The sequence below is a fragment of the Prunus mume genome, linkage group LG1 (genome assembly GCF_029339155.1).
Source record: "Prunus mume cultivar Tortuosa linkage group LG1, ASM2933915v1, whole genome shotgun sequence".
Taxonomy (NCBI): Eukaryota; Viridiplantae; Streptophyta; class Magnoliopsida; order Rosales; family Rosaceae; genus Prunus; species Prunus mume.
The window spans coordinates 31111890-31124951 of NC_142698.1; the positions used below are offsets into that span (position 1 = coordinate 31111890).

Below are 13062 nucleotides of genomic sequence, written 5' to 3' on the forward strand. Positions count from 1 at the left end.
ACATCAAACTTGAAAAATAACTTAGGAAATATTTTATATAAATAACAAAAAGAAGCATGTCCAAGACAACAATGCCATAACCATATTTAACATTCTTTATTCTTCTCCCCTTTGAGAACCTTCCACAGACAAAGCTTGAGTCAATCGACCAGAGCTTTGTAACGTCATATCAAGTAAAAGAGCTTCCCTCACCTAACAACATAACCAATCGACATGCGAGTCCAGATGTCCTTGAACACACAAAAAAGAGGCCAAAAAATCACAATACAATGTAAGGCCACAGTTAGTTGAGCAACACACAAAAGGTAATCTTATCCAAAAAAAAACACACACACACAAACAAAAGGTAATAGTCCAGGGAAGGAACAACAAGTATAGTGTCTAAAGAAAGGTTGTCAATAAGGGATATGATGCCTTCCCTAATAACATGGACGACATTACCATTAGCAGTAGATACAATAGGTTGTGTGGAGGGCATTAAGGTTTGTTCCTGTCTAGAATCAAAAGTCATATGCTTTGTAGTGCCAGAATGAATTATCCATGTATTATTCAAAACATATGCAAAAACCTTTAAAAACTTACCATTGTTACATGTAGCAGTGACTAAAGTAGATGCCTATTTACAAACATGTTCATAATCATCCTTCCTTTAAGCAACAAATGCATGAGACTTGTTGTACCTAGGATCACAGTTCTTGTCCTACCATTCAGGATAGCCAATAATTTCATAATAGTGTTTTTTAAAATGCCTGGTTTGCCCACAAGTAAGGCATTTACAATCATTCGGTGGGCGAGGTGAGCAAGCAACATTGTGGCTGGACCGATCAGCCCCTCCATCATTGGTCGGAGAAACCCAGTTTTGGCAAGCTTGGGTATCCTGGCCGATCTAGTTCTGAAAGGGATGGTGTGCCACCATCACCGTTGCTTCTGATTGGTCAACCTCGCTTTTCATGGCTTCCTTCCTGTCAACTTTACGACGAACATAAGCATAGGATTCTTGGAGCCCAAGTACAAAGTCTTTCCTCAAAATTTATCCTCGAACTTGATCAAACTCGGCATCCAACCTTGCCAAAAATGAAACGACCCGACCCATATTCCACTTTGAAATCCGGGCCGATTCCTGTTTAAAACTGACACTTGGTGGGTGTGGGTGATAAATGACCAAAATGCCCTGAAAAAATAATAACACAACCTCAAAGGCTCTAACTCATGGCTGCGCCTGATAACTATAGGCTGCCTACGTACCCTTACTGAGGGATCAAGTCACACGTAGTTTTTCCTCGATCCGATCTGCAACTAGTTTGTTTACTATAAAACTCGCTCTAGGACTGACATTCCTGGAGTAACAGGGACTCCATTTTACGATCCGTCAACTACTATAAAATTTTAGAATTACCTAGATCAACATACTTGAAATTGACTGCGATCCAACTGTTCAAACGTATCACGTATCGAACCCGAAATCATACATTAGACGAGATCCGTTCGGGGTTCAAACGTTATCCGAAATAAGATCCGCGAAATCCTACGCGCTCGTGAGGACTAGGACATTACTCTAGGGCTGACTCTGGTTCCCACCCTGTTGTCCATGCACCGCCACATGCACCGACAGCGCGCGGTGCCTAAAGCGATAACACTCCCCTAAAAATCTCTAAATCATGGCTCAAGACTTCTACCCTATGTATAACACCCTATTTGGATCCACTTTTGTTCTTGGACCTACCCCAAAAACTGGCCGGAAGTGGCCGGAATCTCAACCTGAAATCCGGCTAAACTTTGGATCCAAGATCGAGTTATCTATGCTAGAAATTTCTGAAATCCTATCCAACCAGCAGCTAGGGTTCGAGAAATAGCTAGAAATCCATGCCTCACTCCTTCGATTTGGTGGTGGGACGACAGAGAACGAGAGCTCGAAAGTTCATCAAAAATCGGCTATTCTCTGCCAGAGCTCTGCCGGGGCAAGGATGCAGCGGAACCAATGGCTGGGGTGATGGCGGTCCTAGTCTAACCGGTCCGTGGCCGGCCATGGTGTGTGGCGGTCTTGGTGGCTTGAAGAAGCCACGGTGGAGGAGAGAATCGGGGAGGGGTTGGGTCAGAGAGATAGAGAGAGAGAGAGAGAGAGAGAGAGAGAGAGAGAGAGAGAGAGAGAGAGAGAGAGAGAGAGAGAGATCAGTTTTAAAACATCTGGCCTGACAAATTACCACTTTGCCCCTGAACGTATTTTGATTGTATCTCCCTCAATACAACTCGGAATCGAGTGTGCTACGTGTCTACAAACTCGTTTCGTCGCGCTCTATGCAACGGTATAATTGAAATCCCCAAATTCCTTTCCAGTCAAAAAGTCAATTTTTAAACTATTAAAATATTCTAGGGATATAATGGTCTTTTACTGGAATAAATTAATAATTAAATATTAATTAAAGACAGGGTTGTTACAAAAAATATATGAACTCTTAGGCATTCAATTAACTTTGCATGTGCCTTGATATCATGGTCACAAGACATAACCACCTTATCGCGATGATTCAATTCCTGAAAAATTGAAATTAGTTCCCAAAAATAATTTGTCATGGATTTTCCATTATGTTAGGTAGTAAACGCCTTTTGATCCAAGGCAAACAAAAGAACTTCATTGGTTTCATCAAAGAATGTTGTTCAAAGGGCATCCCAAATCTCCTTCGCCTTCTTCAGGTGGTGTAATGCTTCATAATTTCTAGTGTCATGCAGGTCAACAATCTCTTACTGCTACTACGTCCAATTCAACGAGAACTCTTAACTTTATGGTTTTCAACATACCACTTGTCGTACTTGGGATCTGTGTTGGTGGGTACTTTATCTTTGCTACAAATCTACTTTTTGTCTCGTTGCGATATGCATCTTTATGAGTTGAGACCACAAATCGTAGTTCTTCTCGGTGAGAGTAATTCCGGCTTGGAACATAGCATTGTCAAAATGAACAACGACGAAAATAGTGTTAGAAGCGGCAGCAGATTCTTCTTCCTTGGCCATTTCCAAGAAACTGAAAGTTCTAAGGAGGAGGATAAGTGGCGGTAGAGTTGATGCGGAGTAGGTGTGTGGCTGGGTTATGCGCACAGGTTGGGGGTGCTGCTATGCGATATAGATCTGTGCGGCGGCTGTGGAATTCTTGCAACGACAGTGCATGAATATGCAGTTCAGCTATGCTTAATATTGTGCTGCAATGGCGGTGTGTTGGGTTCTAGCGGCGGCGACGCTTTGAGTTCATGTGGTGGTGGTGTAGTGGATTCAGTTAAGGGTTTTCCTTTCTTTCCTCAATGCAACTATGGTGCCAAGAAGAAGAATACTATTTGGCTAATATTATTTCGTAATATTCATCTCACAATGAGGTATATATAAACCTTAATCCCGCTAGGAAACGTCATATTACAAATAATTACCTTAGATGCAATACAAAAGTCAACATTCAAAGCTTCGAATATCAGGTGTAAGGTACATATTCTTAATACTAGAGTCATATTACAAATAATAGCGGTTTAAAACCGCGAGTTCTCAAGCATTCACAAAAATATAAATTCACAACCTCAATTTCCCAAACATATATAAATTCACAATCTTCTCAACTTCTCAAGCTCACAACCTAGATACAAGCATTCCAATTAAATTTAAACTTCTCAAGCATTCCAATTCCAAATCCTTTAAAGTTATAAACAAAAGTCAACATTCAAAGCTACAAACTAAAAGGAAAATGCGAATATCAGGTGTAAGGTACATATTCTTAATACTAGAGCAATAATACCTACATATATTCTCCAAATCGGTTTAATAAATAAAATGCCACCCTACTTGTAAATGAAGCGAAAAGTTTCAAATATAATATAACAACTACCATAATAAGCACGATTATAAATTAAGTCATGGAGGATTGAGAACACATATATGGGATAAGGTTGTCATCTCGTATGCGAGAAGGGCCGTTACATCAAAATTAGGGTTAAGGTTTCATCTGCGCCACTCGTCTCTCTCTAACTTCGATTGGGATCGTGGTGTGGTGTCTTCTCAGCATGGTGGTTTCCATTAGGTTTTGTCGGCATGGGTTCTTCCTTTGCATAAACAAAATCTCATCTTCCCTCTTCTTCGATCAGCCCTTCAAGTTTTTCGAGTGGGCTGCTCTTGGTTGTTTCAGGGACTTGTGGCCAATTACAGCTCCTAATTTGTCTAGGGGTCTATCGATGGGGTATAACGCGTTGAGGGTTTTGGGCGAGGGTTGTACGTGGGCCGGTGTTGCGAGATGTTGGCAGTATATACAAGGGATCTAGCAGAGGTTGGGGTTTCTCCTTGGGTTGTATGGATCTATGGCGTATTTCCCTCGAAGTTTGTGCTTATAAGGTGATGAAGACTAGCCTAGAAGGGCCTCCCAAGTCTCCCTAATGCGTTTGCTGGATCGTTTGCAAGTTTGGCATCCGATAAACGTTCTTACTCTGAGGATCTTCTATTGGAAGTTCATCTTACTAAGAGGCCACTCTTGATCCCCCCACCTTGCCTTGTCAATTAGGAGTCTAGATTAAGAGATAAGGAGTTGGTTTTTGGTGCTTATGTGGGCTCTGTGTTGACACTCACTGGTTTGCACTGTACAAAGAGCTATGCGTGCATAGGAATTTTCTCTTTGATTGGGGTGAGATGCTCTTTGTTGGGCTTGTAGTTGTGCTTGGTTTTGTCTGGATTTGGGGGAGATGGTGTATGGTGCTTCTGCTAGTTCTATTTTCTGATGCTCACGACACGTTCTCGGTATTGTACAAAGAATTATGCGAGCGTAGAAGTTCTTCTTTGACAGTTTTACGTTGTAGTGGATGTTATTTGCTGAGCTTGTAGTTATGCTCTATGTTATTTCGTTCGATCTTAGTTTTTTTACTCTCTTCCAGTTCAATGCACATGTGGCACTCTTTTTCCCACTCGAGGGTATCTTTGGGAAGGTTTTAATGAGGTTGCATTCCTGCGTGCAGGTTCTCTTGTATTCTTCCTAAATTATTAATAGAATTTCTCTTCTCAAAAACTACCATAATAAGCATGTCCACTCCTCCTTCCATGACTGTTTTTCAAAAGTTCAGTCATTGCAACATTAAGACATTTTTTACAATAATGGCTAGAAAGATTACTAGTGCATTGAGCTGCACCATAAATTGAACCATATTGCAATATCCCAATTTCTAACTCCCCGTGAGCAACCTTAAAATCACTATCATAAGCATGAATACACAATTTGGTTAACAATTGACCAACTTTCTGATCAAACATTAAGGGAGTATCAACGAATTTGTAATTTGTCAAATATACTCCGTTAGTTGTGTCACTCAAACCTAAGAAATATTGATTTGAGTATTTTAAGAGGCAATTATCATACCAAATTATAGCTCCTTGGTGGTAAGGGCTTCATCTTGACTTCCTTCATAGATACACCTTTTGCAACGTGTTTGGGAGATTTTACTCCAACATTTCATTAGCCCATTTACAACATATTGAATTTCCCGTCCTTATTTTCCCTTGAAAGCAGTTTCAGCTCTTCTATAACTTGCTTTCATAGATAATCTTTTCAATACCACATTCAAGTTAACCTCGTAGTTTCCCTTGGTCCAGAGGCAGCCGCATGCATAAAAAATCAAAAGCCTAAGGGAGAAATATGAAGGATTAGTAATAGTTTTGATAAAAACATATTCAATCAAATTAAGCTCTGAGATTTCTTTTCAAATGTTAATGCAATCTACCATTTTCTATTTACGCCAATCAAATGTTAATGCCACGCACAGATATTTGTATGTAATAAGTAATTACTAGTCATATACGTATAAATTGATTTAATATTTTTTTCCTAAAAAACAAATAGAGGACATTTTAATTAATTTTATGTATAGCTAGCATGACCCCTTTCTTGCATGAGATGACAAAGTGGCAGCATATTATATATTGTGAAAGCATTGGGTGTGTCATAAGACCCGCTATCAATAGTTTTAGTGATGCATTTCACCTAGCAAATCAACCACACCGATCAGTTGTCAATTGTGACTGTTTACACGATAATTAATCAAGCGTAATTGAACACCAAGGTAGACATGCCTTCCTCCCTGCCAAAGGGAGATGCCCTTCCGAAGGGACAACCACCTGCCGAAGCTCCGAACTGCCAAACCTAAAACACAGGAGGCACGTGTCATCATCACAGCAACTTGCACAAAGTCCCACATCGGAACTTTGTGCAAACCTCCTACCTTTGCTTCCCTATAAATAGGAACAGTAACCAAGAAAATGGTAACTTCTCTCTCCTACTATTACTGCTACTTTGCAATAGTCACTCACCCTAGCTGACTCAGGCATCGGAGAGCCTTCGGCCGGACCACACCGGTGTCCGAAGCTTACGATTGCTTCTCCTATTTTTGTCTTTTGCAGGCTAGCCCCCTACCGAAGGCCCAGGCCCTTCTCTTGCTAAAGACAACCCCATCTCTCTAAGTTGACCCTCCCCGAAAAAGGAGCATCAACAGTGATCGTAATCAAGATGCTGGATGTGGACATGAATCGCTGCAATAAGTCAATTGAGCTCCAAGGCCGTGATTTAAACTTCTTATTATCTTCCCAAGACTATGGAGATAAATTTTGCCATGTGTCTGGTGGAAAAAAGCTTTTGTCCTTGTCGACATAAGGTCCTTTATTATTCACAAAAGTATCTCCCGACAATTGTTTGCCAGTTTTCTCTTCTTACCCATCCGCCTCCCAAATAATCGAGCTATATACCAAAAATCTTTGGACCATAAGCTTCGGGCCCCTGCAGCTGCATTTCCATTCCTGCAATTACACTTCTTGGAAGCCAGCTGGGTTGATGGTGCTATAAAAGAGAGAGAAGGTTGAAAGAGATATATACCCCTTCCACTGAGGATCCCTCAAATAAAATTATTTGAGGGACGCCTTTTAGGATATCTTATGATTTTTTTTTCAATGATCCAAATGTCTATTTTTCAAGTCTTCAGTCATAGATCATCCTTGAAAAAAATCAAACAAATTGAAAATCATTAAGACATCTAATTAGGACCAACAAATCAATGAATACGGTGCTTTAAGAAAATACTTGAATTTCAATAATTTAATTGAGTGGTTAAATGATATTTGATTGAAGTGATTTTTTTTGTAAAGATGATCTTTAAATTAATATCTACAAAATAAAAAATTTAGATTAGTGAAATATAATGAGGAGTAAGCCCTACAAAAATGTCCCTTAAATAAACTTATTTAAAAAATCCTTCAATCAAAGCTCTTTGCGTATACATTCCCCTCACTGGTAGAAAATAATATATGATTGTAATTCCGACGGCCCATATCTTAGAAGTCGTTTATTGCTGACTGACCAAATTGTTAGAGGCCCAAACGAGATAACATCGTCAAGATGCGACATGTTGTGTAGACCCCATGACATACGATTTCTAGGTAGGTGGGTGATGATGGTAACCACACCTCTTTTGATGTTGACCGTAGCCACAAAAAAACACGCACACACTAGTAAATCACAAGGATTCAACTGCCTTGATGTTTTGTAAACATGGACAAAAGCCATACACACCTAAATACGTGTATACATCGAGAAATGTAATAATAAAACCTTATTGTATACAATAATAAGTATTAGGACGAAAATCCCCCTAATTAAATACAATATAATATACAGCTTACGTTAACAAAAATTAGACAAGCTAATGGGATTAGTTGGTTGAGCTCTTCCACCTCTACTCATGTGGGCAGAGGTTCGAAATCCCTAAGCACTCAATAAATATTTGTGTAAACCTCCCTCCCCTAATCGCTTTTACTATAAAAACAAAAACAAAAACTAGACAACGAATGTCCCAATAGCCTAATGTAATGTGCAAGAATTCTATAGTGAAATTACAACATTGTCATCAGTGTTTTGTTTTTAAAAAAATTATAATGCAAGGATAATAATGATATTTCACACATCATTCAAATTAAAAAAAAATATTACAACTGGCTATTTTTGGATTTTTTCTTCAATTTAAATGTTTTAGTGTTTATATATAAATTCAAAGCAAGAAATGATTTTTATTCTAAATTTCTCTTTGCTAAATTAACTGCATGGAATGGAAGGAAAAAAAATTTCGATGGGAAACAGTAGAATTCGGATAAAGGTCGCTTGGTGTTTGCTCTGAATCTGATGCTCTACTGTATTATGAGAAGAAAAAAAAACACCAAACAAACAAAATGAAGCTCGAGCTCTGTGAAAAGGATATAAGCACAACTGGCTAATTCATTGCTAGGGGTTAAGCAGAAACAGAGATCATCTCAGAATGGCATAGTCAAAGCCTTTTTTTTTTCTTTTATCTAAAATTATTTGCATATTCCTTACCAATAATAAAAGAAAAACCTGCATATTGGGAGGAATTAATGACAGAAGTTGAAAGCCTTACTGGCATGCTAACAAATTAATCACTTCAGACGCCTCAAGTGAAACTTCTCCTACCTAAAACAAACAACCTCACAGTACCTCATCATTTGTTGTCTTGGGCTCATTTCCCTCATTTATTCCATTAGCATCATCTGCATGTAGATGATCTTGGTGGTCATCATCATCTTCAATTTCCTCTTCTTCTTCCTCATCATCTAATACATCATCATCTTCCTCATTTTCCTCGTCTAGAATTTCGTCGTCGGGCATGACAAAGTGCAGCTTGAGACGCCCGTCTTCTCTGTAAGCGTGGAGGAACTCCTGGGTGGGAATTCTGATCTCTTTGAGGACAAATCTGCCATCCTGCCTGTAAGACTTGAAGCAAACCCAAGGCTTCCCGCTCTTGCTTATACAAGAAATTGGTGGAGGAAATCCCCCAACACTAGTCCTTGACCTCCTAGATTCACCACCACAACCATTCATTTCTGATATTGGAAAATATTGCTTTGCAAAGCTAACCTTCTCCTCTTGCATATTAATCCGCCCATTATCTTGATCACTAGTCTTGATCAAGTCCTCAACCTCATCTGAGCTTTCAAATCCAAGTCCCTCTGTGCACAACTGCAAGCTCTCTGAATTCATTGATGAAAAGCTATCACTGCTTTTATGAGATCTGTTGTAATTGGAACTCCTTGGGGTGCTCGGAAAGGATTCCTTTGACGGGCTTTTCTGGTAATTGTTCTCCTCCTCATTCTTGTTGCCAAAATTGGATTCTTCTTCTTTTTCAATCTTGGGCTGTGGAGCATCAAAATCTACCAAAGATGGGGATGAAGATGAGGAGGACATCAAATGAGAACAAATGTTCTCTTTGAAATGAAGCTCACCAAAGATCTCAGTGACGGATGACGAATTCTCAGGAGGAATGGATAATGATTTATTAAGAGGCTTGATTTGGTTCCATGGTGAGGAGAAGGATTCAAGAAGTGTTGTTGGGTTCTCAGGTAATTTAGGGTTTTCAAAGATGTGTTGGAGGCTTCCACAGGCAGCCATGGCCTTGTTCTCTGCAGTTCTTACTCCTCTGTCTCTCTGTCTCTCTGTCTCTCTTCTCTCTAAGATGCTTGAGACAAAAGAAACAAATAAAGGGTAGTTCCAGAAAGAAATATAGGAGATGAGATTTTGATGGTGGAGAGAAAGAGGCACGGGATCAGGCATGTGGGTTGAAAAAATCAAAGGGTGTGTTGTTGCTATTAATTAATGAGAATTGGTGGTGGGTGCTGATTCAGTTGGCCTGGAATATAGAGATGGGTGGTGTTGGTTCTACGCCTTGAATTTGGTGCTTACTGTTGGTGTAATTGGCAGATATAACTTATAAGTTATAACCAACCGATATTTTTTGTTTGTTTTGTTACACTTAACAAGGCTTAGCTATGTAAAGGCACCTCACATCACATGAATTATCTAGGGTTATGACAATTTTATGTTTTAACTGTGATGACAATGTTTATAAGCGTATTAATTTAGTGCAACACCTTACTTGCCTAACGCTAATAGATTGTGCGTGCGCACACAAACACGTTTATATATACACACACATATTTAATTGATGTGGCATATGATACCACAATTTTATACATATGATGTGGCGGTGATGTGTATATACTACATCATGTAAAATACTAGTTTTGTTTTTCTAATTTTATTTATTAAAATACACTCATTCATTTAATTGATGTGGCATATGATATGGATATGTCACATCATATGGTATAGAAATGTGGGATAATAATTTGGTAAGTGTAGCATTACTCATATATTAATAGACGGTTCATGTCATTGGACCAAATTGCGTGGAGTGAGTGACCCCAATAATGTGATTTTTTCTTTCCTCTTTCAATTTTTTTTCCATGTACATATTTTCCATCCTACAACCTACGTGGTGGCAGATCATTGTTCTACATATCCAAGGAAACTGATGTGATTTGCTAGAGGATTTGAACCCATACCCTTCACATCTTTGAGTCTTCTCTTTACATCATTTCTTGCCTACCCACCACTACTCGCTTGTGTGAAACGAAAGGGACTTCGTACAAAGCACTACACAATGGCATTTGGAATTGTTCTTGCTTGATTTGTTTTTGGATATATATATATATATATATATAGTCGCTTCTATTGAGGAATTTTTTAAATAACTTTTTATTTGAGGGACACTCTTTAGGATACCTTATGAATATTTTTTCAATGATCCAAACTATTTATTTTTTAAGCCTTCATTCATAAACCATTCTTGCAAAAAATTAGACAAATCGGAAACTATTTAGATATCTAATTGTGTTCTACAAATCAATGGACACGATTCTTCAAGAAAGTATTAAAATTTCAATAATTTAATTGAGTGGTCAAATGATATCGGATTCAATTGATTTTTTATAGAGATGATCTTTGAATAAATATCTACAAAATAGACGGCTTGAATTAGTTAAATACAATGCGAAGTACACCCTACAAAAGTGTCTCTCAAATAAACTTATTTGAAAGATCCCTCAATTAGACAAATAAAAACCATCTAATTGGGTCCTACAAAATCAATGAACATGGTGCTTCAAGAAAGTACTAAAATTTCAATAATTTAATTAAGTAGTCAAATGATATCGGATTCAAGTGATTTTTTTGCAGAGATGATCTTAGAATGAATATCTACAAAATAGGTGGTTTACATTAATGAAATACAATGTATGATGAGCTTTATAAAGGTGTCCCTCAAATAAGCTTATTTGAGGGATCTCTCAACCGAAGTTATATATATATATATATATATATATATTATTCCACCTTCTATTTAGCGATCCCTCAAATAATTTTATTTGAGGGACACCCTTTAAGGTACCCTACAGTATATTTTTTTTCAACAATTGAAACTATCTATTTTTTAGGTCTTCATTCATATATTATCCTTGCAAAAAAATTAGACAAATCAGAAACCGTTTAGACATTTAATTGTGTCCTACAAAATCAATGAACATGGTGTTTCAAAAAAGTACTAAAATTTAAATAACTTAATTGAGTGGTCAAATGATATTGGATTCAAGTGATTTTTTGTAGAGATAATCTTTGAATGAGTATCTACAAAATAGACAGTTTGGATTTGAAATATAATGCGGAGTAGGCCCTACAAGAGTGTCTCTCAAATAAGTTATTTGAGGGATATCCCAATGAAAGTTCTATATATATCATGGATGAATAGGGAAAGGGATTACTCATTTTAAATGATTGCATTAGATATAAAAATTGAAATGAAATTGAAAATAAAAAAATTTAGTATTTAAAGTCCACCCCTTTTTTTTTTAATAGTATCATCACATGTAGATTTTGTTCACATAAAAGCTTAATATTTTTAAAGTTTAATTAAACAAGTTGCACTGAAATCCTTTCAAATTTAAAAAGGATGGATTTCAAATATGAACTCACATTTCTATTATGAACTTTGATTATAGGCGAGTAAGGGGGTTTCACACATACACATTATCAAGGTGTCATGAAGCTTTGAACTTGAGACCACTGATTTGCAAATCATAGTTCTTTTTCACTAGAATAGCACTCGTTGATTATGAACTATATGTTAAATCAACCAGATGAATCTACACTTTAAATTGTATGCGTCATACATCAAATCAGCAGAATTTGTCTTAAATTATATTTGTTCACATACGAATGTCGTAATTTCATATATGAGACATAAGAAATTTCCGCATAAATGATAAGGGTATTGATGTGAGAGACGTGGATGAGATTGAAAGGTTCTTAGTTGTTGCCACGTCTCCCTGTCCTAAGCTGCTGCCCATGTTCTTAGGAGTGAATATCATGTGGATTTGTAACGAATCTTTGAAGAAAAATCTATACCACAACATGTCATCTCTATATTTTTTCTCGAAGACGAAAAATCTAAATTGCCACAACATGTTACCTCTAATTCGTAGATTTAGATGTAACTGTTAGACAACACTAGCCTAAAAACTTAAGTTATTAAAGAATAAGTCAATAATGTATATTACGCCATTCTAAATCCTAAACTCACTCTAATTACCTTTTGTTCAAAGTAAGGATAGAGAAGTTCTAAAGGAGCCATGTGCAGATAGGATGAAGTGCAAAGATATAAAATAAGGGATTGAAAAACATAGAGAGTAAGTGAATACCATCATGTTGGGTTGTCGCGGTGCAAAGAAGCGGTGGCATGGTAAAGAAAGGCAATGCAAAGTAAGGCAAAGAAAGGCAAGGTAAGACAAAAGACAAGACAAATAAAGACAAACAAAAGGCAAAGGACACAGCAACAGCAATGGCGATGACCACAGCAACGGAAAGCAAAGCAAGTAAAGGCAAGGTCAATGTCAAAGGCCAACAGCAGCGACCACGACAACAGCAACGACAACACAGCCAAAGTGAAAGAGAATTCCTCCATATCTACTTTACCTAATTCACACAGACACAACTTCTTCACTCCCCCTCTCCCCTTGAAGAGAAGAGGTTGTCGGAGTCAAGAAATAGGCAATATCTTCATGGAAAAGAGAAACAGATCTTTTTCGCTCCCCTCCCATGTGATTCTACATAAAATCACTTCTATGGATGTGAGAATCACATGAGAGGTGTTTCTC

The 13062-nt window shown here is 37.7% G+C and overlaps 1 protein-coding gene across 1 annotated transcript; it reads right to left on the reverse strand.

The window, feature by feature from the left end:
• Nucleotides 1-8257: 8257 nt before the first annotated feature.
• LOC103328597 (FANTASTIC four-like protein (DUF3049)) lies at nucleotides 8258-9797 on the reverse strand. The gene has a single exon (XM_008231002.3). The coding sequence runs from the start codon at nucleotides 9623-9625 to the stop codon at nucleotides 8504-8506; it is 1122 nt and encodes a 373-aa protein (XP_008229224.2). The 5' UTR covers nucleotides 9626-9797; the 3' UTR covers nucleotides 8258-8503.
• Nucleotides 9798-13062: the final 3265 nt, after the last annotated feature.

Excerpts from the sequence above, each read along its gene's own strand:
- LOC103328597 (XM_008231002.3), bottom strand. The coding sequence starts at position 9,625 with ATGCCTGATCCCGTGCCTCTTTCTCTCCACCATCAAAATCTCATCTCC.